Source organism: Panonychus citri, unplaced genomic scaffold, assembly GCF_014898815.1.
Source record: "Panonychus citri isolate SS breed McGregor unplaced genomic scaffold, ASM1489881v1 Contig00138, whole genome shotgun sequence".
Taxonomy (NCBI): domain Eukaryota; kingdom Metazoa; phylum Arthropoda; class Arachnida; order Trombidiformes; family Tetranychidae; genus Panonychus; species Panonychus citri.
This window is the reverse complement of record NW_026515543.1, coordinates 4,090,294-4,113,563: the sequence shown is the minus strand read 5'-3', so window position 1 is coordinate 4,113,563 and position 23,270 is coordinate 4,090,294. Positions and strand designations below refer to the sequence as shown.

Below are 23,270 nucleotides of genomic sequence, written 5' to 3'. Positions count from 1 at the left end.
TTAATTGTTCGTCTCAATGTCAATAAGCCGATTAACAAATCTAATCACAATTAATAACCTTAGTTAATAACCTTTCGATTATCATGATTGAGCAATTTTATTTATTTCTCAATCTGTTGCATCACTTAAATCACTTTGAGGTTTGTCATTAACGCCCAATTAGTTTACAAACAAACTCATTTACTTTGATTGTAAATGAAAAGTATCAACAATTAAAATCGTGAAAGTGAATTTTAATTTATGTAAATCAGTTATTTTCAAGCTTTTTTCTAACAATTAAGTTACGAAAAATATAATTAGAGACATTGGAATGGCCAAATTTGAGCATCGTTCAATATGATCAACAAGAAGATGGAATTGAGATTATCGAGAGAAAGAAATTGATTAAATAAGAATCGCAAAGAGAAAAGTTTATCAACAATTAACACGAATGTCGCCACTAGTTCTCTTTTAATTAACTACAATCAGAACCTAATTGTAGTTCTAATTAATCTAAAATATGATTGAGAAGAAAAAAAAAGTAAATCAATGTCAGTGAGAAAAGAATCAATAATTTTTGGAATATTTTCTCGAACAAGAAATGTTTGTTATTCTCCCACTTTAAAGGGCGAAAACAATTAACTAATTGTAAGAATTTATCAGAAGGGATAATGATTGAAACAATGTTTCGCTTGGAAGATCGAACAAAATTTAACCCAATTTCGAGTTGATTGGATATGATTAGAGTTTCGCACAAGAGAAAAAAAAACACGTTAGATGTTTATTATCGCTCGAAGATTGTATCATGTTTGTTGGACTATTTTCGGTCAAGTTTTCTTCTTATTATTATCACTATTATATCGTAATAGTGAGTTAATTGTTTAAGGGAAAATTGCGTTTTCGAGCAGTTTATTTAAGGAGAAATTAAGGAACAGAAGAAAGAGAAAAGTAAGAGAGAAAAGAATAAAATAGAAGATGAAACCTCCGCCTTCGTCGATTCTAAAGGAGTAACTGTTTTCTTTTTCTTCTTCTACCTCCTTCATCTTCATCCTCATCCTCATCTTCGTCATCTCCTCCTTTTCTCCCTCTCTTTCTACTCTGTCTTCTTGCGTCTCTCATTGTCTTCATCTTTCTTTTGCGAGGTAAACAAAAGTGATGAAGATGCTCTTGATTCTGATAAGAGACTTCGATTCGTGTGTGTGGCCTCAACTATCGTTCTAATCAAGTTAAATTGTTAATTTCGACAACGGGTAAAGATCAAATTGAGATTGTATCTTGTTTTTTACTCTCTCTCTCTCTCACTTTCGCATTTCATTTTTTATGCTCATTCTGACCATCGGTCATCAGTTAATCATATTTTCAAAAAGTGTTTGTTTCCAGTTTTTGTTCATATTAATTGTTTGTTCATATTAACCATTTCTGGATTAATTTCTGATTCGCCATCTAAATCACCATGTTAATTGCTCTCCCCTAATTGGGTTTTCATATTGATTTATCAAGTGCTGGACAATACATCTCATCGTTTTCATAATCATTTGAACAATTTACCTGATGATAACTTGATTAACAGGCAAAGGTAATGAAAAAATGTTTACTTAATTGTGATTAAACTGTTTGGTTTAATGTTGATCGTGAATTTTTATCACAAATTGATTGTTTTCTTGTTACCATTGACATTTGATTGTCTTTAAATTGTAACAATCAAATTAATCTAATTTTAGAAAGTTTCAAAAGTAATTCAATTTGAATTTAAATATAATTGTAATTGTTTCTTAATATTAAGAGGTTGATTATTGTTATATTGTTTAATCAAATCAACATTCAATTGTTTAAAATACTTGATTGTCATCAAAATTTGATTTGTTTTTGACAAACAATTTAAATCATCAATAATAATTATCTTAATTGTATCAGTTTAACTTTTATCGTGATCTATTGATCAAACAATTTACTAAGTAAATTAAGCAATAATTATTGCTTAATTTAAATATCCAATTACAATTAATTGATTAAGATCAAATGTTACAATTAAATCGCACTTTCTAACAATTAAAGCCAATCCTTTTGTACAGATTACAATCAAATATTACCAATGATTAACTTAATCATCACCATTATTCACAAATTGCCTAATCATTAACGATTAATTTATTTCCTCATGAAAACCTAACCCAAACTATGTCAACAATTAACCCAACAATTAACCTACAAGGTGAAATAATTAGTTAATAATTATTCATCGTTGATGATTATCAATGTTTTTCGTTAATTGTAACAATTAGTGAAAGTGAATTATGATTTAAATGAAGGAACCAAAGTTAAATTTCTTACTTATAATCAATCTAATTATCTTAATTACTGTTGTATTTTCTTAATTGTTACAGAATCAATTGTGAGGAGGAATCTGATCAAGTCATGATTAGCCGGAAAAAAATATTATCTAAATCATGTGATAAATTAATTAATGATTGTAAACATTATAATGATCAAGAGATTTGGTTTAACAAGGATAAATTGTTTAAGGTAAGTCACCCAACAATTAACTTTAATTGTAACATTATTTTCATCAGAAACAAAAATAATAATCAGTTGATCAGTTGTTGAAGGTTTAATTGATTGATTGATTAGTTGAATGTTTAATTTGTTTAATCATGATATGTATTTTTAATCATGATTAGTTATCAAAAAAGGGAATTGATTTTAATTTAAATCAGTTTGTCTCTCGTTTAATCATAAACTTAATAGTTTGATGCTTACAGCAATTAAATTTAATTTCTGATTGGAATTAAAAATTTTTTCATATTCGGACAAAAGTGAAAATCTTTCTATTCAGATGATTTAACACTTTTAATTACAATTTCATGTTAATTTAGCTTAAAGCTGATTCTTTTTTAATCATCATCATAAATTTTTTCATTATTTCAATTAGTTAATTGTGAAAATTTTTACTAACCAATTTAAATTTAATTTCTTTCATTATTAACCAACAACAAACATTTATCAACAATTTACAATTTTACTTTAAAATCAACCAATAATTATAACTAATTTAATCAATCATTAATATAACATCAACATTTAATCAGCCCGGACAATTAACTTGTTTAGTTAAATTTAATTTATAAACAAATTTAATTTAGATCAGAGTTAATTATTGATTATTTGTTGTGTAATCTCTGTAATTTACTAATTGTTTTCTCGGGTAAATTCAATTGGTTACAATTGATTAGTTGAACAATCAATTTTAATTTGATTAACACGATTTGATGAATTTTCAAACAATCTAATGATAATTGTAGTTGTTTCTCTATCACCATAACAATTAACTAATCATCTCGTTTCGTTTGCCATCATCATGCTTTCACTTTTTCCAATCGAATTGCATATAAATCAGAAAATAGATTCGGATTAAGTTAATTGTTGACATTAAATCGATTATAATATTGTGATTGTTGATTAAAGGCTTCTTGTTGGGACTCCACAATTAACTGATTGTTGGTACTCATCCTGATTGACCTTTAACTATCCGGAACCTGATTAGTGAGAAAATAATGTTTATTTTGTTAAACTGTAACGAATCTTGTTTACAATTAACTTATCACTTTTTTTGTAGTAATAATATCAAATAATAATAGTTACCTTTTAAAAATGAAAACCGTAGTTGTATCTTACAAATTGACCAACAATTTACTATTACAATGGTTGACCATTAAGTTAATTAAATCGTTTCATTTGATTTGGCTTAATGATTTACCATCACGGTTAATTTTCCTATGATTTTTTCTTTGCGATTCAATTTTTCAACTTTCTATTAGCAACATTGCCATTTATTTGATTCAGTTAATGATTAGTTGATTGTCTTGAAGCTTCCTGTTTCCTTGATTGTGATTATCCATGAAAGAATTGAAAGTGTAAACATAATCAACTTTTCAACGTTAATCCATCCAAATGGTTAATCCTTTGAATATTGTTCAGGTCATCGGGTAAGTCGATTGTTAATTAATCTTCTTATCTAATTAGAAATTAATAAACAACTATTAAGGTCTAATATTATTAAGCAATAAAAGTGAATCTTTTTTTTGTTTAAATATAAGATGAGATTGATGAGGTGAATATGGTGATTAAGATGAAGTCGTTTATAATTATGATGATGATGATCAAGATGATTAAAGTGATGTTACCTGTAGTATTAATATAAATAAAACATTCACACGTATTTGTTTTTAAGTGTTAATCTAAACCCGAGGTTTCATGTATCAGCTGTTGTTGTTTTTGTTGATAAAGATGAGAAGTGTGTGTGTGTGGTGTTGATGATCAGATGAATTGTATAGATTATTATCAAATTAATCAATCATCATGATGGTGATGGAGACAAATGATTGTATAATTTCCGGTGTGAAAGAGTAAATCATTTTAATTGTAAAGTTAATCCTTCTATATAATGTTAACTGATCTGCAACTTCATTTGACAGTTTGAGGCCAATTTAAAACAATTTAGACTCAAGGGCTTAAGATGATGGTGATGATAAGAATCATGATGATGGAGATGAAGATGAAGATGAAGATGCCCTGGTTCACGGAATTATCATCATCCTAATCATTTGAAGACAAAAGAAGAAGAAAAAAAGAGGACCAAAGGATGAGAGAAAGTAAACATGATGAAAGAATAGAGAAAATAAAAAAGATATCAAATCATTTTCTCCATCACTTCAATTCTCTAACTTATTGTCTCATCACATTTGGAAACTGTGATTAATTTTAATTGTGAGAGTTCTTGAACTTATCTTTTTATATATACAATAAAAGTAAGAGAATATGAGAGACGATGGAAAAATGATAATTAACGATAACAACAACAGTTACATACCTAATTATAAACAAAAGAAGTCAACAAACAAGATATAAGACAAATGAGAGAAAGAGACAAACAAAATGAAGCAAAAAACTGTTGATGGTTGATGTTGATTCTTGTCCGGTTGATGTTTTGTATTTTAGTAGATGAATAAAGTTAACGCTAATTGGAATGTAAATTAAATTATAATCACTTATCGTTGTTAATTGTTGACCTGTAGAAGATTAAAACTGCGTTTAAAATGAACAACAATAAATTAAATTAACGGAACAAAATAAAAGCAACATTTTCAATTGAACTTGTAATGTATCAACTTCTATAAATAGAGAGACACAAAGGAAAATGTATTCACTTTTATGTCATCAAGTGAAGATGGAAAATGAGAGGGAACATTTTAAATTTGAATAATCATTCGCACGAAGAGGGAAACAAATGCGATTAATTAGCAAACGGGAATTAATTAATTCGCCAACAATGGTTGTATAAATAAAAGAGAAAAATAAATTAACTATTTTAAAGAAAAAGAAACAAAGAGAAACAACACTTTCCGATTGGTCGAAATGTAACCAAAGGGTTAATTTTTTGTTCTTTTGCATTAATTATCATGTTACTTTTAATGTTCTAATTGTTTTTTCTTTCTTCTAAATTGATTAATGTTTTGTTTCTCTTTGTGGATAATTAATTAGGATCATCTGGGGGAGATTCTGGATAAATGGGATCAAATTGACGACGACATTTGGGCGAAGGTCATTTTTATGGAAAAGAATCGTCGTGTTGCCAAGGCTTATGTGAGAGCTCAAGTGATCACTTTCAATGGATCTGAACGAGGATTTGATGGTCATCTTGTTGGATTAAGTGGATTTGTTAATTCCAAGAGAGATGAGAGAACGACCAAAGTACTGGAAGGATTAGGTGAGGTAGGTGATCATTTAATCAAATTTATTGTGTCACAATCGATAACCGATCAATTTAACTTCCAAAGGAAATCAAGTCTAAATATTGGTCTTGGTATTTTCTATTGGTATCGATTTCGATACATGAATGTGGCGATGAAAGTCAATTGTTGAACCTTTAATTGGTCTTAAAACCGAAACACTATTAAATCATCGGCATTTTTATGTGATTTCTTATTGGAAGAGGAAGTAATTAGTTGATTCCTTTAAACAATTTAAACATTGTCTCTAAAATCGATACTATTACAATCGGTTAATCTTTAATTGTGATTAGTGGCTCATTGAGAATCTATTTTATCCCTTTTTCTTTTTATTTCTTCTTGATTGTTTATCCAAATAATTTAATATCATTCTATTAATCAGCTTAATAGAAATTTGATTTTTGTTTAATGACGAAATCAAAATTAGATTAAATTACCAACCAGTGTCAGGATAAACAACAATCGATACAACTTTCTAAAAGTTAGATTCTATTCACTCTAATTATAAGCTTAATGAATTAACTTTCACAATCAATGTTGAAACATGAAATGATCAATGATCAGTCATTTAAAAGAGTAACAATTTAGTTTAGATACTTTAATATAACTCATATATCATAATCCATGATAATCATCTTGAAATCGCAATTTAGTGAAAAGTTGATAAAGATTAAGTGATTATCAAAAATGATTCATGTTTAATAGTTGCTAATTGTTGTAATAGTTACGTTACATGTTATTACAATTGTACAAAAAAAACAAGATGATGTTTCATTTCAATTATGAGAGATTCAATTCAACAATTAACAATTAAACTATATTAAGATAGAGAGAGAGCATATAACTTTACATGGAGAGAGATTGAAACAGCAATCAGTAAATTGTCATTAGATTGTAATAGCTCATTCATCAAGTTAATTAGCAACATCAAGACTTTAGATATAAAGAGTAGCCATTTCCATGAAAATGATGATGAAGATGAAGATGAAGATAAAAGAGAGAAAAGGAAGATAATTTTTTCTCTTCATTTTCTCACCTTCGAGAAAGTAATTAGCCTGATACACTAATCACTAAAGGAAGATGCTGATGATTATCTTCCTCCCCCATCTTCATCCTTTTATAATCTTAATCATTTATCTTCCATTTTTACCCTTTTGTTTTTATTTATACAAATTGTACAATCTACAAATAGTATATGAGCAATTTAATAACAATTAACTTTGATCGTGTCTCATTTTCATCCAGTTATCTAATTGTTGCTAATTACTATCATGTTAACTGTTACCATTGATTCATCTGATACCATTGTCTCTCTCTCAATCAAATTAACTCTTAATTTTAACATAATTAACGATTAATGAACTATAATATTAACTGAATTACCTGTTGATTATCTGATGAGCTTTAGATTTGATTTCCTTGTCATCAGTAGCAAATTAAAATCAGCAATTAACTGTTAACTTGAATACAATCAAGAGAAACCAAATAATTGAGAGATTTCATTTTTAATCATAATTTATCGAGAACTTGATTAGTCTAACCAATCCCTTTTGATTATCAGCAATTAATCAGAAATTATATTCAAATGAATGATTGTTTTCATTAATTGATCAATTCCTGTTCCTAGATGATTATGATTGAAGACCCAAAAGCTGATTAAGTTAAATTGTTAAACATACTAACCAATTATGGTAAAAGTAGATTTATATTTCAGGTTAATTATTAACTTTCAATTGGACAATTAAATTAACCCAATTTAACCAAAGGTCACCCAAATTTAGTGTCCATCGTTGGGGTTTCATGAGTTACAATTAATTTTGTCATCACACATTTAACTATAGCAATTATCATGGTAATAATGATTCAAATTGTTCCATTTACAGTTAAATTAACTTAACAGTGAGAAAAAAATTAAGTAGATTAATTTACGGAAACATATTCTACCTTTAATTGTTGGGCTTCCATTAAAGTCATTCCTTTTACTTGAAACTTAATTGTTTCAAGCGATCATCATGTTTAATTGTTACGCAAATTATTACCGTTTGATTTTCATGATCTCTGCAATTTAATTACAATCATTTGAATGTCATTAACTTTTGATTAGATTTCTCAATTTAAGTATGAAAGTTGATAATGTTACAATTGCCCTTCAATTGTGCTACTAATTTTGTTACTTTCCACCAGCAATTTAGGTTAAATTTTGATTACAATTAAGATTATCTCGATCAATGAATATACTTTTACCACCTTGATTTGATTCTCTCAATTTCTGATTGATTGTCAATTTGGTCTTTCAATTTAATTCAACTGAATTATTATGATTGATAAACTTGTTTCTATCAATATTTTTATTCATTTACTAAATTACATTCATCTATTATTAACAATTTAAAACGATTGATCAAATAAACTGCTAGTAATTTGATTTTGTATCAACAATTTATCATTTTTGATTTGTTTCATCAGAATTGCTAACAAAATATAATGTAAATTGATGATCAGAGCAATTAACAACTATCTCATAAGTATTAACAGTTATTAATTTGTTATTTGATTGGTGTCTCAAATAATTAACTATAGATTACAAGTTGATGAACTTGAAATTAATCAGTAACTCATGGTTTTTAATTGTTACAATTTAGACTTGTGCTTGATTTCCGTGAGTTTAGAATCAGCCACTGATTAAGATTTAAAATTGCTCGAAATCAATCAAAACATATCACAATTTAGGTATTAGAAAATTAAATTGATCTTTCAAGTTCATGCTAATCGAAAATCTTAATCCATCCCAATCAACTAATCAGGACACTCTAGATGATTTAATTGTTAACAATTTAGTTGAAAAAAATATCAATGGCAACAAATTTGCAACAGTAACAAAGTTTATTGAATTATGAAAGTAAATTAAATTGTTAATTCCTTTTAATTCAACAAGTTGTTTTTTTTTATTAATAACTGAATTAACAATATAATTATGTGATTGATGATAAATCTATTTGATCAATTTGGTATATGATTTATTAATAATACACTGATTTAATACAATTACTTGATTACTTTGACAGTTGAATTGGATGTAAACTATTTGTTCATTTAATTTATCCTTTTTAATTTCATCTCCTTCCTTTTATTGTTACAATTAAATCTTATTGGAATCAATCATCGTAATAATTAAAGGGAATCAAAATGAAAATAGATGAATCCGGTGATATATTAATCAAAAGGTTAACTCGGAGTAACATTAAAGTTTCTGGTGGTTCAAGTGATTATAATTGTCTTGGTGGTGACCTGATTGAAACTAATGGTCGAGTTGAGATGGACAAAGCAATGACCCTATTCCAGATGAGAAAGTTAATTACCACAATTGGTTCGGAGATGAAATCAACTTATCCTAATCAAAAGAAACTGGAAGCTCAATGTATAACCTGTGTTTCCATTGACATTGAATCAGAAAATTTACTTGAGACACCCTGTTGGATGATGGTGATTAATATCGTCGCTATGGAAGTTATCAAATATAAGTTACCCTGTTTCATGATGAGAAATCAAAAGATACCTGATTTTGTGGCCATTTTTGATCAACAACAACAACAACAACAACAACAGCAAATACAATTACAGCATCAACAACAATTATTGCAATTACAGCAACAGCAACAACAAAAACAACAACAATCAGTAACAACTAGTAATAGCAACAAGAATAATCAATTGATGATAAATTGTTCCAACTCTAATCAAGTGATTATTAGTAAAAATAATCTTAAGAATCATGTTAATAGTAACAATTCAATTAACAGTAATTCCAATGGTAATAATAATAGCAATGTTAATTGCTGTACCAAAGTTGATCAATGTAAAGTTGTATCGGTGCCAATGGTTACATCGGAATCAGTTAATCAAGTTAATCTGAAAACCAATGTTACTAATAATAATCAGAACGTTAAAAGAAAATCAGAAACTCGTCGTGAGTCTCATGAATCTTCACCATCTCCACCTTATAAGGAAAACAAAGAGTGTCATCATCATCATCATCATCATCATCATCGAAATCACCACAATTTTCAACAAGATGAACATATTAATCAACAGCAAATCAATCAAGCAATCAAGCAAATGAAATCAAACGGTAAATCTGGAAAAGATCGGGCCGAAGTGAAGGAAGTTATTGATAACCATTCCAAGTCAACAATTAACAGTCCATCTAGTGATTCTGATGGGTCAATCATTCAGGATATAACCACTAATTGTAAAAATACAAATAATAACAATCAACCAACTAATGGACATCGGGTTGAAGAATCAGTAAAAATTGAAATACCGATGCCTGATTACGATAAATTTGAAACCAATGGAAATCAAATTAGCAGAGAAAGTAATACAACATTAACAGTCCAACAATTAATACTTAGAACAATCAAGTAATTAATCAATTTTGTCTCTTTGTATATTAATAGATGAAGCGTTTCTCCGAAGTCAAAGTGAAAAGATTACAGATGATCTTTTACTGAACAGTTTACCCAAACTCGAGGAAACTTGTTTGTACCAATTAAATGGCTGTTTAAATGGTCATCATAAATCAACGGGCTATTTAAACAGTGCGATGAGGCGATTACCAGTTAACAGTAGATTATCATCTTGTTCATCGTCCTCAGATTCATCACAATCATCAGGTAATCAAATTATTACAAAGAAAACTTAAATTGTATCAAATCACTAATTGTTGTTTCCATTTCCAATTTCGATTAGGTTCAGAGCCATCTTATTATCACATTTACAGCAGCATCGGAGATGGAATCAAAATAACTAATTGCTTACCTACTAATCATCTTCATGCCTGTGACAAAATAATCAGATACTATGTTGGTAATTGGGAATAATTCAATCAGAACTTCATCTTCATCATCAAAATGAATCAAATTATCTTCTCCTTGATTATATTACTATTTTGTCATGTTATTTTTTTTCATGTTTTTTTTTGTCAATATCATTTGTTTTATCCAGTCCAACTTTTTTCAAGTAATTTTTTACAATTGAATGCTGGCAATCGAGAAGAAACAATTATAGAATCCAAATAAATATTATTGACTTATTGTCAAATCGACAATATTTTGAGTTTTTAAAAATTGAAATATTCAAGAAAACTTAAATCATCGCTGAAGAAGCTAATTTATATTTCACAGAGAAATCAAAAACGAAATTGAAATAGTATCGGCTTTATCCCTTTTCTCTGTGATTAGTTGATTGTTCTTGTTTAACACCACACACAATAGAAACTGGTAGTATATTGATTGGTAGAAAAGTGAAATATTGGTTGGGATAAGTCCAGAAACTGATGTAATCTGATGATCGACACTTTCATTTATATGAATACTTCAGGGTTTATTCAACATTATTCCTGGGAATTAAGATCAACGATCAACAATTAGTGTAAAATATCACAAAGGTAGTTTAAAGTATTACTTGGATTGGTTAATTGACTCAAAGAAATCAACCAGATGAACACAACCAGATTAAAGATAGTGAGTTGATTTGAGGATATAAAATGATTTGAATTCATGGAAAGAAATTAAGTTCTCAGTAAACAACGATCATAATTAAGAAGGAACCACCAACCATCAAATAATCAGTGTCATCTAAATTAAAGAAACTTAAAGAAAATTTGTTATACTCTTGATTGGAAGGTGAGTTGTTATGGTTAATTATCTAGTCCCCATTGACTGTGTTGCAATTAACTAATCAGAGAAAAGTGATTAATGTTAATGTCAACATTGATTAAAAGATTGCTCATTAAACTGAAGGCAAAAACAATACTCTTCGTAATCTTGATTAACATTTTTCTGTGAATCAATTCTGAAAGAATCGATAATTGTTTTCTCTAATTCAATTCAATCCCGTGATTAAAAACTCTTTCATCTTTACTTGTAATAATTGATTCAAATCAATCGATTCTGGTACTTGGATTGATAATTAAGTCTCAACGATTGTCAATTAAAACATCGTTGTTAAGACACATCGAGATAAAGGTTGGTTGATTTAATACTAGTAGTATATACACTGCCTTCAATGGGTGAACAATCAAATTAATAATGTATTTTTAACTCATATTAGTTGGGTTCGGGTAAATTTTATCAATTCTAGATATAAATCAAAGGATTAACTTTGCGATGTGACGCTGATGATAACGTGATGCTAATTAACAGCCACTCGAATCGAGTTTGGGACAAAATTAAATCACAGAGAGAAATCAAATTGTGATTAACTTGAATATCTCATCGAAACACCAATGTTTCAAATGTTAATTTTTCTCTTGTCAATTCATAGATAAATGATTCAATTGATTGTGTGCGCGAGTGATTTAATTATGTTCCAAACTCAATTTGGTTGGCTGTATTTCAGAAAACTAATTAATACTGATCATCTCTGTTTCATACAAAGATAGCAAATCGATGGTTTCATGAGGAATGATATTTAAATGCCTAATCTCTTATTGAAATGAAAGACTTCATCTCTTTTCTCTGCGATTAGTTGATTGTTCTTGTTGAACATGAATTTAAGATAATCTATTTGCATTTGAAATGTTCAGTCTTCCAAAATGGCTCCAACGAATGAGTTTCCCACTCTTGGAGTTGGAAAGTCTTTACATCCTTTTGAATCAACGAACTTCCAACGATAAGCCGTGTGACAGGTCATTCGTCTCTTCGCGATTGGCCATAAGAACCTTTGTAGAAACGTTTGGTCAAGACCTTTGCCGTCTTGATTATTGAAACCGGATTTCAAAGCCTTCTCATATTCCCTGGAGGTAGAAAAAATCTTAGTATCTACTTTTCCACCCCACATGCCGCCTAGAATTTCAATGGATTGATTTTTGTGATCTCTCATTACATGGAACATGGTGTCTTCTTTAATCCATTGGTTCATAGCGTCTACTTCCCGTTGGATCAACATGGAATCTGAATCACGGACAATATATCTTTCTACATGTTGATCATCAGCGACAAAGAATCGCCAGAACATCCCTTGGTATCCAGGGGAACGTGTCAAATTACTTAACTTGGGTTGATTCTGATGGACAATTATCACTTCAGCTTGTTCATAAACTAATCGGTTAATCATCAAAAAAGGAACATCAGATCCGAGCCAAAAACGAGGAATCCAATCAGGTAAAAGTTTCTTATATCGTCGGATTATCTTGACCACATTTCGAAGATATCGATCAGCACCACCATAAAGTGAGAAAGAGACTATCTTCTTATTAGAAACGGGTAGTATATTGATTGGTAGAAAAGTGAAATATCGGTTGGGAGAAGTCCAGAAACGGGTGTAATCGGATGATTGACACTTTTCCAATAGATCAATTTCGCGTTGGAAATTAAAATTATCTTCCGACATTGTTGCTTGTAAACATTGATCTTCCATCGTCAATGATGTTCTTTTCCAATAAGACGGCAAACTTTTATTCGATACAAATTCCAGTTCATCTCGATGTCCACAAGATTTGTTCAGTTCTACCACTAATAAAGAGAATCATCAATAATTAACAGTAAATAATCTAATCACTTACCTGGAACGTAATTTGATCTACTTGAAGAAATCAACCAAATAAACACAACCAGATTAAAGATTGTAAGAAAATAAGTTAATTTGATGATATAAGATGATTTCGATCTATTCAGAGGAAAGAAAATTGGACTTTTTTGAATATCATGATCAATGATAATGATAATGAACAATCAAGACTGAATTTCTCTTACCTTTGGTGATTTAAAGGTGAGTAGGCATAAGTGATTTTCTTGTCACCATTGATTGTGTTCATGGTAGTTCATTGAGAGATTGAAACTAATTGAAGATGAATCAAGTTAATGTGAACACATAAATATATTGATCATTGATCAGGCGGATTGTTGATTAATTAGAAGGAGTAAACACCACTTTTCGTAATCTCTATTGAGTGATTTATGTGAAAATCAAGATAAATTGTACCAATTTCATTTCCATTATCCAATAACAAAAGAATCGATAGTTAATAATTTCCGAATTCAATTTCTCTTGGACAATTTCAACGCAGTGGCTTCAATTAATCGATTATTTTATTCACCATAAAGATTGTTAATTAACACATATCGTTGATAAGTTAATCAGATTGAGATAAAATTGAGTTAATAGAGTTACTTAAGTGCCATCCATTGGTTAAGGATCAACTTAATACTAATCATTTTCAAATATGAAAACAGAATACAAATCAAAGTAACTCAACTTGTTCGTAATTTAGTTTTTAAATAATCGACGAAATAAAGTTCTGAACATTTCGAATTGTTTAATTACATTTATCCTTTTTCCTTCTCACTAATAATCAAACTAATGTTACAAACTTTTAGAATTGACAAGTTTCTTCATGAGCATTCAATCAGCTCGATCAATTGATTGAGTAAATTATTAAGTGATTGACACCAAAGTTTTTCAAGTGATTAACTTGATCAACCACCTGCGTCACAATTAAGTCACAATTAAGTCACAGATAATTTCTCATTGACGAAAGTTAATTTAGAAAATCAAACTCAGTGAAACTCATTTGCACAAGACTAATTAGATACCAAGATTTCATGTTAATTAAGTGGTTGAATCCACTAATTATGAAGATAAGTGTGAAAACTAATGATTAGCCTCATCTCATTAACTAACAAGATCTCAGCCAATTGTCAGGAGCAATTAATTGACTCTCGAACTTCAATCAGCTGTTGAGTTGCTCACGTGACTTGTTTTGTTTTGATGGAAGTGAATTTTTTGTTTACAACAAAAATTTGATTGAAAATGTTTTTGAATCGTTTCTCTAGTCGATCAATTAAATTGAGTGTTAATGTTTTATACAAAATTAGGTCTTCTAATTACTGCAAAGAATTTCAAATCGATTCAAGTCCATTAAATCCTGGTCGATTGAATTTCTACAAGAAAGCTTTTTATGCTTTTCTTTTCACCGGTGTAGTCAGTGTTGCTTGGTTTTCAAAGAAAAGATCTGAGAAAAGGTCGGAGTTAATCAGGGAAGCGACTCGATTGAACTCAAAGATCGGACGTATGACCATGTACAGATTCCGTGATTTTATTATCCCAGAGGAAGTGTTGAAATTAATACCACAATTGTCTTCAATTCAATTCAACTCCAATGATGTTATCCTTTGCTCGTTTCCCAAAACAGGTAAGTTTCTTGTTCGGTTTATCATTTCTTTCAATTTTTCTCTGGGTAATAATTTCTGTCTTGTTTCAATGTTTCTCAGGTGTTACATGGCTTCAGGAAATCGTGTGGCTTATCATGAATGATTATGACTTCAATAAGGCTCTCAACATCAATCTAGAGGAGAGGTCTCCTTTCTTGGAATGGATCATGCCGGGAATCTCTGGAATCAATAAAATGCCGAGTCCAAGGTTGATCAAAACTCATCTTCCATTAAGTATTTTGTTCAATCAAGAGACTAAAATTGAGCCAAAAGTGATTTCAATAACAAGGAACCCGAAAGATGTTGTTGTTTCTTACTATTTTTTTGCTCGGATGAACAAACTGATTGATTATAATGATTCAGTTTCTGAATTTGCAGAGAGATTTCTTTCCGGTGAAGTGCCTTATGGTCCATTGCATAAACATTACATTGATTGTTTAAAATATTCACTTGTTGAAGGGAATAAGGTTCTTCTAATTTCTTACGAGGATCTCCATGAAGACTTCGAAAAAAATGTTCATCGAATCTGTAATTTTCTAGATCAACCACTTCCGGATGATAAAACGATGTCTCGATTAAAGGAACATTGTAATTTCCGATTCATGGCTGTCAATCCACAGGTTAATTACTCTCATTGGGATAGAATTGGTTTACGAAATCCTGATGAATCTCAATTCTTTCGCAATGGACAGGTTGGCGATTGGACTAATCATCTAATTGAACCAATAGCAATTAAAATGGATAAGCACATTCAACTTCATTTATCCGACTTGTTTAAATTCAAGGATAAAATTACTAAAAGTCAATCAACATAATATTAGCTAAATATCACCAGAATGTTTATCAGGTGGTTGGACTATTGATTAAATCATCTAGAGTACATAAAGTAAATCAAAGAAATAAAAAATCAAATAAAAATCAAAAGAAAAGTTATTTTGATCTGAGCGCCAATAATATGTCACATCAGCTGATCTCAGTTGTCAACAACTTGTTGATTCATTTTGAGTTGAACCTTTCAAAAGTTACTTTTGTTTACATTCATTTTAAAAATGGACATTTATATAAATGCCCTTCAACTCAACTTATTTCAGAGTTGCTATAAGAGGCCAAAAAATACATATCTTTGCCTTAAAACAATCTCAATAATGTTACATATTCTTGATGATGAGAACAGATATTTCTCTGAATACGTGACCTTTGTGCTCTATCGGAATCATGTCAACATGATTGGACGTACAAAAACCCCACGAAGGATCCGAGCGATAACTGATATTGAAAAATGGGGATTTGATTTTGATAATTATAATGTCCAAATCCATGAAGTTGTTAACAATCAAGGTAACCTAACAAAATTATTTTGAGTCTTTTTTATTACTCTTGTTTCTCTCTCACTCTTACTTTTTTTCTCTCTAAAGATGCGAAGCGAGATCCAATCAACCATTTGGTCAGTGGTGTTGATAATCTTCAATTAGATGCTTCAATAAAACAAGAATCAACAGTCTTCAAACTCAATCGAGCTCAAAAGTCTCTGTTCAAAGATCTTCAATTGCGAAAATCCACAAGTTGCATTGATTGGTCGTGTTTGGCGGTTATGTTCAACATACTCGAAGACAAATCTGATTGTTATTGGTCCAGTGATTTAGTTTGTTCTTTTTATAACGAATTTGTCCAAAAAAATCCATAAAAAAATGTGAATCTCGAAACGATTTGAGTCATTTCTGAACGACTTCTCACTCTCGAACTTAAGTTGACAAATGATTTAATTTGCAATCTTACAATGAATCAGATACAATTTGATTGGAGTAAGTGAAAGTAAAGGAAAAAATCAACAATTAAATTAAAGAAAGCAAATTATTTCGATTAATTGTTATCCCAACTCGAAAACTTTGTTTACCTTTTTTTGTTTGATTTTCTCTGTGATTATGACAATCGGTGTAACCAGAAAATGTCCAAAATTCATCAAGTGAAAATCACCAAAATGTTTATCAAGGTGGTTGGACTATTGATTAAATCATCGAGAGTACATAAAATAAACTTATAATCAGATATTAAATTAGAATCAAATTAAAAAGTTATTTTAATCTGAGCGCCAATAAAATGTCAGCTGATCTGAGTTGTTGTCAACAACTTGTTGATTCACTTTTGTGAGTTGAACTTTTGTTTACATTAACAATTTTCTTAATCGTGATAATTAATCACTTGATTAATTATCAGTTTTTATTTTATTTCTTAATTGTTCCATGTTGATTTATAGTTTTTCTTTCGTGTTGCATGTAAGAAATGACCGGTAAGAAAATCTGTTCCAAATCTGTTTCAATTTGATCTTGAAAATTTTCATTCGTTTTCCAGCAATCGTTGATTGATGATTTTGAGAAAACAATTCAATTACTTTGATTGTTTTCATTAATTCTCTGAATCAAAATGACTTCTACCGAGCGTGTTGATGGTGATTCAGTTGAATCTGGTACCAAGGAATCAATCGATAACCGAGATGAAGCTTCTGACTTTTTTTCCAATTTCTTGGAACCAAATAATTTAAATAAAGTCCGTTCTCAGGTTGAAAGTTTCATCGGCTCTGAGACCGATCATCCAACAGTTTTAATAACCGTAAGTGAATCAAATTTCAACAGGTTGTTTTGATCAATTTCTATCATTTTCAGTCTGGAGGGACAACAGTTCCTATGGAGCATAATACTGTACGATTCGTGGACAATTTTTCAGCGGGAACAAGAGGATCAGCTTCAGCTGAGTAAGTTAATTATTCTCAATAATCTTATGAAAATATTAATTTTTCTTTTTCTCTTTTGTTTTGTTTGCTCATTATTAGATATTTTCTAAGAAAAGGATATAAGGTCATTTTCCTGTACCGTTTAAAATCATTGGAACCATTCACAAGGCACATAAATATCTGGCAACTCTTGGAATCACTTTCCTCATCAGATTCTGGTTCACAAAGTAAGATCAGTGATACTAATCATTTGCCATTTACGATATTAGTTTAACATTATCATCGTATCATTATCTGTCTCCTTCTTAATTATTATCCACAGTTGATCCTTTAGTTTATGACGAGTTATCAAAGACTGTATCAATTTACCGAGAGAGTAAAGCTAATATACTGATGATCACATTTACAACCCTTGCCGAGTATCTTTATTACCTTCGGGAAATTTCATTCTCAATGCAACCATTGGGATCGAAAGCGGCTCTTTACCTTGCAGCCGCAGTTTCGGACTTTTACATTCCACCAACTGACATGGTAACGATTCGCGAATTTTGAGTCTCACAACCATTTCATATTTTCCATCTTCTTTTTTACAGGCGACCCATAAAATTCAGTCTAAAAATGGTCCACTTAGTCTTGTCTTTGAATTAGTTCCCAAAATGTTGCGACCATTGGTCAAGTTTTGGGTCCCTTCGGCTTTCGTTGTTTCTTTCAAGGTATTTAAAGATTATTCAAAGGAAATTAGATATTATTTTACATTTGTTACTCTTCGTCTTTTTTTAGCTTGAAACTGATGAATCGATATTGTTGGACAAGGCAAGACAAGCGTTAATCCGTTATGGTCATCACTTGGTCATCGCAAATGTATTGCACACCCGAAAAAGTCAAGTTTTGATCGTCTCCGAGAAAGAATCGCATAAAATTACCTTGCCCAGTCCAGAGATGGAAATTGAATCAATTATTGTGGATCAAGTTATTTGCAAACATAAAACTTTCATGGACAATTAATTTGATTGTCTGTTGGTTTACAAATCAAATAACATTACAATGGTTTCAGTGCAATTTTTTTTAATGATTCATGATCACAGTGTTGATTGTTATTACAAAGGATGATTTTATACTTTTATTAATACGAATAGTAATATTAAAATAATATTATATTAACTCACAATAAGTTCAGAAAATTTAACTAATCTTTTGTATTTCTAGATGTTGGTCTTATTTTTTTTTTATCAGAATCAATCTCATTGTTGAATTGATTTAGTCTAACAAGTAAATGGTGTTGGTTAAAACAGTTGATTAATTGTGATTGAAAATATTAGATCGAGCTTTGTTTTTTCCTAGCAATCAAGCAAACAAATGCGGAGATCAATAAATAGATTGTATTCCCGGATTGATTAATTGATTATTTTCGTAATTCCCAGCGTTAGTTTTACATAAGAGTGAATGTTTCCATTTAAATGTGCGAAGAATTGTGAGAAAAAAACAAATGAATCAACTGGTCACAAAAGAATAGCCAGTGGTCAATCGTTCGATGAATGAGATGTTCGCTCCATTCGTGTTACCATAATTTTCTCAATAGAAAAGATTAAATTAAAATGTTCAGTTCGCGCTCGACATGATGAGCCACATTGTGATTCTAAATATCGTTTCAACAGGTAAATGTACGTATATTGTTCAAGTCTAAATATCGAAATCAAAAAAGAGAGAAAATGAAATATTTTAATTGCGTAAGAAAATCAACAATTAATCAACTTACTTAATTGTATCAATTGCTTGCAAGTTAGGAAGATCAGGGTTGAATAGGACGATTGCAATTAAAATACAAATAACTTTAGGATCACTGATCCAGTTCAAGTTAATTGTGTTTCCTTGATCACTTTCATTGCTAAATGAATCTTCAACTCGTCTCAAAGGATTATCAGGTTGTTGATTAGTTGCCTAAATTAAATTAAAGGGGAAAATCATAATAATGATTGAAGAAAAAGAGAGTTGATTAGAATTAGATTTAAACGAAGCAGTGCAATTTACGTTCAAGATTTACTGAATTAAACTTATTTTCTATGATGATTAGATAATAGATTGTTCAATCAATTGTAATTATCTGACTCTTGAACTGAATGTTGGAAAATGTCCAATCATTTGAACATTTGAAAACTCAGATTGAACTAATTACCACTCCAATAACAATCCATGGTAATTATCTGATTGCTATCAACAAGTTTTAATGGTAAAGGTAAATTAAATATAGAGATTATTAGTTACCTGAATTCAATTGACTTAATCGTGTTAATTAGTATAACTCATGATACACTCGTACTTAATAATGGTTTCTATTTATATAACAATCAACAATCAAGTGCAATTTAGATATAAACATTAATTTTATGTACATAGAGGCGGGAAAAGTTAATTCCAAGTTCAGAAAACAAGTAAAACAGAAAGAAAAATTAATTACATCTACTAGTAATTGAAGGATAGATGATTAAGATAGATTAATGGTGATTAATTGTTTGATTAATTCGAGATAATAATTTGTTTTCAACATTATTGTCTACCTAAACTCAACATATACAGTTAATACTCATTAAGTAATCAAAACTGATTTGGTTTTGCAGAAAAAAAAAATGATTCTAATCAAACAATTGGGAGATGAAATTTGCAACTGTAACGATTAATTGTTGGCTATAGCTGGAAATGTAATAGGATTAAATTAGGTTTTAATTAATGGTAAATATGTTTAATTACTTGCCAACAGTTATCGCTCGGTCTGGGTGAGGATGAGGTGGTTGACATTGAGGCACAAAAGTGACTTTTAACGGTCAGTATATCGGGAAATCCTCCTTTGACCAGAGTGATTTGATCTTCTAGACACAATTTAGAGTAAGAAGATAAACACCTACAACCGGAGATCAATTTTTCTAGATAAAGGTCGGTAAATTGTGTTACACCTTCAATGGAGGTTAATTCACAATTGTTTACGGTTAGTGGTTGATTAAAAAAATCGAAAGCATTGACTAAACTATCGATCGTTTCAGATTCTAGATCATCTAATGCGAATCCTTTTCGACATCCTTGCTTTAAATGACTTGGAGCAAAATTAGCGTCCAAAATTTTACGAATCACTCGGGCTTTCAAATTGCAATCAGTTTGATTGATTGGTGTTAATGATGGTGGTTGTTGTTTTTGTCGATCCGAGCAGGATAACCCTGGTGGATAAACACAAGTCTTTTTTGAGCTAATCATCGGTGTCGGTGATGGTGCTAATTTCCGTCCATCAACAATTACACCAACTCGGGTACAAGGATTGGATTCCGATCTTGATGATGACGATGATGATGATTGTGGTTGTGGTTGTTGTAAACAAGTAGCCGTTTCCGTTGCACGAATTGTTGAAGATTGATCAGTTTTGTTTACAATACTCGATTCAGAATTTAATTGATCTACCGATAGTCTAGATGTTGGTAAATTTAGTGCATGGCTTTCAACTAGAAATCTAATCAACCAATCGGAATTACTGTCTGATTTTAAAATACTTTGAATGTCCTGTCTTGGTTGTTTACAATTAGATTGAGGGTAATAAGTTCGTTGTAGAGAATTCATCAGATCAATGGTTGGAATAATTGATGAAGAGGAAGATGATGAGGATGCTGAAGATGAACAAGGTGCAGGCATCAAACCAGAATGTTGTTTGTTTGGACCATAACGATTAAGATTTGAACATGATTTTGATGATTGCAGGGATGAAGATGGTGAAGAGCAGGATGAAGTTGATTTACCAGATAATTGCATGAAAGAAGCTCCCATTTTAGCTGAAGACATTGATAATGATGAAGAAGATGGCGATGGTGAAGGCGTGGGCAGAGATAATGATGACCAGGTATTACGATTAGATGAGATGGAATCATTATCTTTAACGAAGCTCCTTGAAGTTAATTTGTTACACATTTTAAAATCTCGTAATAAATTATCTTTGCAATTGTAATTAGATGATCTTGAACTGATAGTAGAACTTTTGACACTACCACACCCACGAGACAAATTGGTACAATTTTCAAATCGAGATTTTTTCTCATCATCACTTTGAGCCCAATCTTTTCTCATGCCAACTTTAAGACATTTTACCAAACGACATCGGCGACATATTTTCCTGGTAATTTTATCAATATCACAGTCGTTATTAAACGGACATTGTAATTCCTTAATTCAATTAATATAAAAAACAAAGGAGAAAAAAAAGAGGAAAACAATTAATAAACAAGAAAGACATCAACTTGTCACCACATCAACACATAATTAATATAGAAAAAAAAAGAGAATAGAAAATGCTGACTCGCCATTATCACATTTCAACAGAAAATCATATGATTTAATTTCAAACTAAATTCTAGTTGATGGTCACTTCTCAAGAGGTCAATTCTCATCTATTCTAATGCAAAACTTACCTCTAGTTTGTCCGCTGTCCGTCTAAAGAAGGCCTTACATGGTTCACATGTGAGGACACTGAAATTATAACCGATTGCTCGGTCGGAGCAAATACGACAAACATGTTGATTGTTGGGATCATTGGAAGAACTTGAATTGTTTGACATTAAATTGCAAAGAAAACGTGGTGATAAAATCAACTGAGAACAAAAGAGAAAAGAAGAGAGAAAAATTTGGAACAACGGAATCTGGTTTTACCTGAAAATAGAAAATAGAATAGACAAAATTAGGGCCAAGAGAAAGTAAGAGAAAAAAGAAAGGAGAAAATGTTGGTTACCTTAAATTGTGGAATTATTACAATTGTGAGAGTTTCTCTTTTCTCTCTCTCTTTTTCTCATTCTACTAATTATCTAGAAGATAAACAGAGAGAAAGAGAGAGAGAGACAAAATAACGGTGATAATTACAATGAGAGAGAAAAAGATAATTATTACAGAGGAAAAGGTGATTAGGAAAAAAAAAAGATAAAAAGAAAACAAAGATAGAAAAAAGAAAGAGGAAAAACGTTCTACTTTCTTTTGGGAAGAAAACAATAACATTAATAGAAAAGAATTTTTTTAAAAAATTTTCTTATCGTTACAAAGAGATGATAAGTTATTAATCTTACCTTTTCGATCCTTTCAACAATTAACTATCCTGGATTAGAATTAGATTATTAACTCTTCAATTCCATTAAGTTTTCTCTCCCTTTAATTAGGTTTAGTGTGTTGATGATCAAATTGTCACATCTAAAGTTAATTGTTGCTAATTGATTGATCATATTTTGTTTATACTTTTTGTTGTGATAATAAAAAATCACTTTTTCGTTGATTGTTTGCCAACTTTTCTGCAGGTATCTAACCAGATTTACCTGATTGTTGTGTAAAACTTGATATCACATTGATTCCCTTATGTTGGGGACAAACATTAATCCTTTGGGTAATTGAATTGTTATCAAGTTAATTGATTGATTAGGTAAAAAAAAAATCAACAATCGATTATCGTTTGAACACTTGAAACTCTTGTATCTTTTTCACTGAATCGTTTCAATGAACACATTAACCCGATCAAGATGAAAGGATGAAAAAGAGACAAGATGGTAAATC

General features: G+C 30.1%; 5 protein-coding genes and 1 long non-coding RNA gene across 12 annotated transcripts; 3 read left to right on the top strand and 3 right to left on the bottom strand.

Moving 5' to 3' along the window:
- The first annotated feature begins 1,043 nt into the window (after positions 1-1,043).
- LOC128393092 (probable serine/threonine-protein kinase DDB_G0282963) lies at positions 1,044-11,175 on the top strand. 2 transcript variants are annotated; one of them, XM_053353217.1, is made up of 6 exons: positions 1,044-1,555; positions 2,364-2,502; positions 5,518-5,748; positions 8,943-10,140; positions 10,223-10,438; positions 10,515-11,175. In XM_053353217.1, exons 2-6 carry the CDS (start codon positions 2,395-2,397, stop codon positions 10,643-10,645), a joined length of 1,884 nt encoding a protein of 627 aa, XP_053209192.1. In that variant the 5' UTR covers positions 1,044-1,555; positions 2,364-2,394; the 3' UTR covers positions 10,646-11,175. The 2 variants fall into 2 exon arrangements, with proteins under 2 accessions (XP_053209192.1, XP_053209193.1); XM_053353218.1 differs by lacking the exon at positions 1,044-1,555 and having other exon boundaries at positions 2,129-2,502.
- LOC128393095 (uncharacterized) lies at positions 3,093-5,290 on the bottom strand. Its single transcript, XR_008326071.1, has 4 exons — positions 4,847-5,290; positions 4,161-4,572; positions 3,619-3,991; positions 3,093-3,512 (listed from the first exon to the last, which is right to left on the bottom strand). It is a non-coding gene; the product is annotated as an uncharacterized LOC128393095 (long non-coding RNA).
- A 1,077-nt stretch (positions 11,176-12,252) lies between the features above and the next one.
- On the bottom strand, positions 12,253-13,819 carry LOC128393093 (uncharacterized). The gene is made up of 3 exons (XM_053353219.1): positions 13,520-13,819; positions 13,330-13,433; positions 12,253-13,279 (listed from the first exon to the last, which is right to left on the bottom strand). Exons 1-3 carry the CDS (start codon positions 13,579-13,581, stop codon positions 12,348-12,350), a joined length of 1,098 nt encoding a protein of 365 aa, XP_053209194.1. The 5' UTR covers positions 13,582-13,819; the 3' UTR covers positions 12,253-12,347.
- A 695-nt stretch (positions 13,820-14,514) lies between these two features.
- Positions 14,515-16,853, top strand: LOC128393834 (sulfotransferase 1E1-like). Of its 2 annotated transcripts, XM_053354058.1 has the most exons (4): positions 14,515-14,908; positions 14,945-14,958; positions 15,038-16,315; positions 16,393-16,853. In XM_053354058.1, exons 1-3 carry the CDS (start codon positions 14,577-14,579, stop codon positions 15,790-15,792), a joined length of 1,101 nt encoding a protein of 366 aa, XP_053210033.1. In that variant the 5' UTR covers positions 14,515-14,576; the 3' UTR covers positions 15,793-16,315; positions 16,393-16,853. The 2 variants fall into 2 exon arrangements, with proteins under 2 accessions (XP_053210033.1, XP_053210032.1); XM_053354057.1 differs by having other exon boundaries at positions 14,516-14,958.
- Positions 16,854-17,121: 268 nt separating this feature from the next.
- Positions 17,122-18,876, top strand: LOC128393835 (uncharacterized). Its single transcript, XM_053354059.1, has 7 exons — positions 17,122-17,264; positions 17,327-17,584; positions 17,638-17,726; positions 17,805-17,932; positions 18,028-18,236; positions 18,299-18,418; positions 18,486-18,876. The coding sequence occupies exons 2-7, from the start codon at positions 17,399-17,401 to the stop codon at positions 18,708-18,710; spliced, it is 957 nt and encodes a 318-aa protein (XP_053210034.1). The 5' UTR covers positions 17,122-17,264; positions 17,327-17,398; the 3' UTR covers positions 18,711-18,876.
- LOC128393832 (protein embryonic gonad-like) lies at positions 18,797-23,059 on the bottom strand. Of its 5 annotated transcripts, XM_053354047.1 has the most exons (6): positions 22,793-23,059; positions 22,465-22,537; positions 22,148-22,385; positions 20,451-21,902; positions 19,462-19,643; positions 18,797-19,385 (listed from the first exon to the last, which is right to left on the bottom strand). In XM_053354047.1, exons 3-6 carry the CDS (start codon positions 22,292-22,294, stop codon positions 19,226-19,228), a joined length of 1,941 nt encoding a protein of 646 aa, XP_053210022.1. In that variant the 5' UTR covers positions 22,295-22,385; positions 22,465-22,537; positions 22,793-23,059; the 3' UTR covers positions 18,797-19,225. The 5 variants fall into 5 exon arrangements, with proteins under 5 accessions (XP_053210022.1, XP_053210023.1, XP_053210025.1 ...); XM_053354048.1 differs by lacking the exon at positions 22,465-22,537; XM_053354049.1 differs by lacking the exons at positions 18,797-19,385; positions 22,793-23,059 and adding an exon at positions 19,968-20,035 and having other exon boundaries at positions 19,507-19,643; positions 22,465-22,676.
- Between the last annotated feature and the right edge of the window lie 211 nt (positions 23,060-23,270).

Bases quoted from the DNA above. Each gene is read 5' to 3' on its own strand.
- LOC128393092 (XM_053353217.1), top strand. From the start codon at position 2,395: ATGATTAGCCGGAAAAAAATATTATCTAAATCATGTGATAAATTAATT. The intron at 5,749-8,942 runs GTAGGTGATCAT...TAATAATTAAAG, and splicing joins TACTGGAAGGATTAGGTGAG to GGAATCAAAATGAAAATAGA. The intron at 10,439-10,514 runs GTAATCAAATTA...AATTTCGATTAG, and splicing joins AGATTCATCACAATCATCAG to GTTCAGAGCCATCTTATTAT.
- LOC128393093 (XM_053353219.1), bottom strand. From the start codon at position 13,581: ATGAACACAATCAATGGTGACAAGAAAATCACTTATGCCTACTCACCT. The intron at 13,434-13,519 runs GTAAGAGAAATT...TCCTCTGAATAG, and splicing joins TCACCTTTAAATCACCAAAG to ATCGAAATCATCTTATATCA. The intron at 13,280-13,329 runs GTAAGTGATTAG...TCTCTTTATTAG, and splicing joins TAGATCAAATTACGTTCCAG to TGGTAGAACTGAACAAATCT.
- LOC128393834 (XM_053354057.1), top strand. From the start codon at position 14,577: ATGTTTTTGAATCGTTTCTCTAGTCGATCAATTAAATTGAGTGTTAAT. The intron at 14,959-15,037 runs GTAAGTTTCTTG...AATGTTTCTCAG, and splicing joins TTGCTCGTTTCCCAAAACAG to GTGTTACATGGCTTCAGGAA.
- LOC128393835 (XM_053354059.1), top strand. From the start codon at position 17,399: ATGACTTCTACCGAGCGTGTTGATGGTGATTCAGTTGAATCTGGTACC. The intron at 17,585-17,637 runs GTAAGTGAATCA...TATCATTTTCAG, and splicing joins ATCCAACAGTTTTAATAACC to TCTGGAGGGACAACAGTTCC. The intron at 17,933-18,027 runs GTAAGATCAGTG...TATTATCCACAG, and splicing joins ATCAGATTCTGGTTCACAAA to TTGATCCTTTAGTTTATGAC.
- LOC128393832 (XM_053354047.1), bottom strand. From the start codon at position 22,294: ATGTCAAACAATTCAAGTTCTTCCAATGATCCCAACAATCAACATGTT. The intron at 19,644-20,450 runs GTAATTAAACAT...AATTTAATTTAG, and splicing joins CGAGCGATAACTGTTGGCAA to GCAACTAATCAACAACCTGA. The intron at 19,386-19,461 runs GTAAGTTGATTA...TTCGATATTTAG, and splicing joins CAAGCAATTGATACAATTAA to ACTTGAACAATATACGTACA.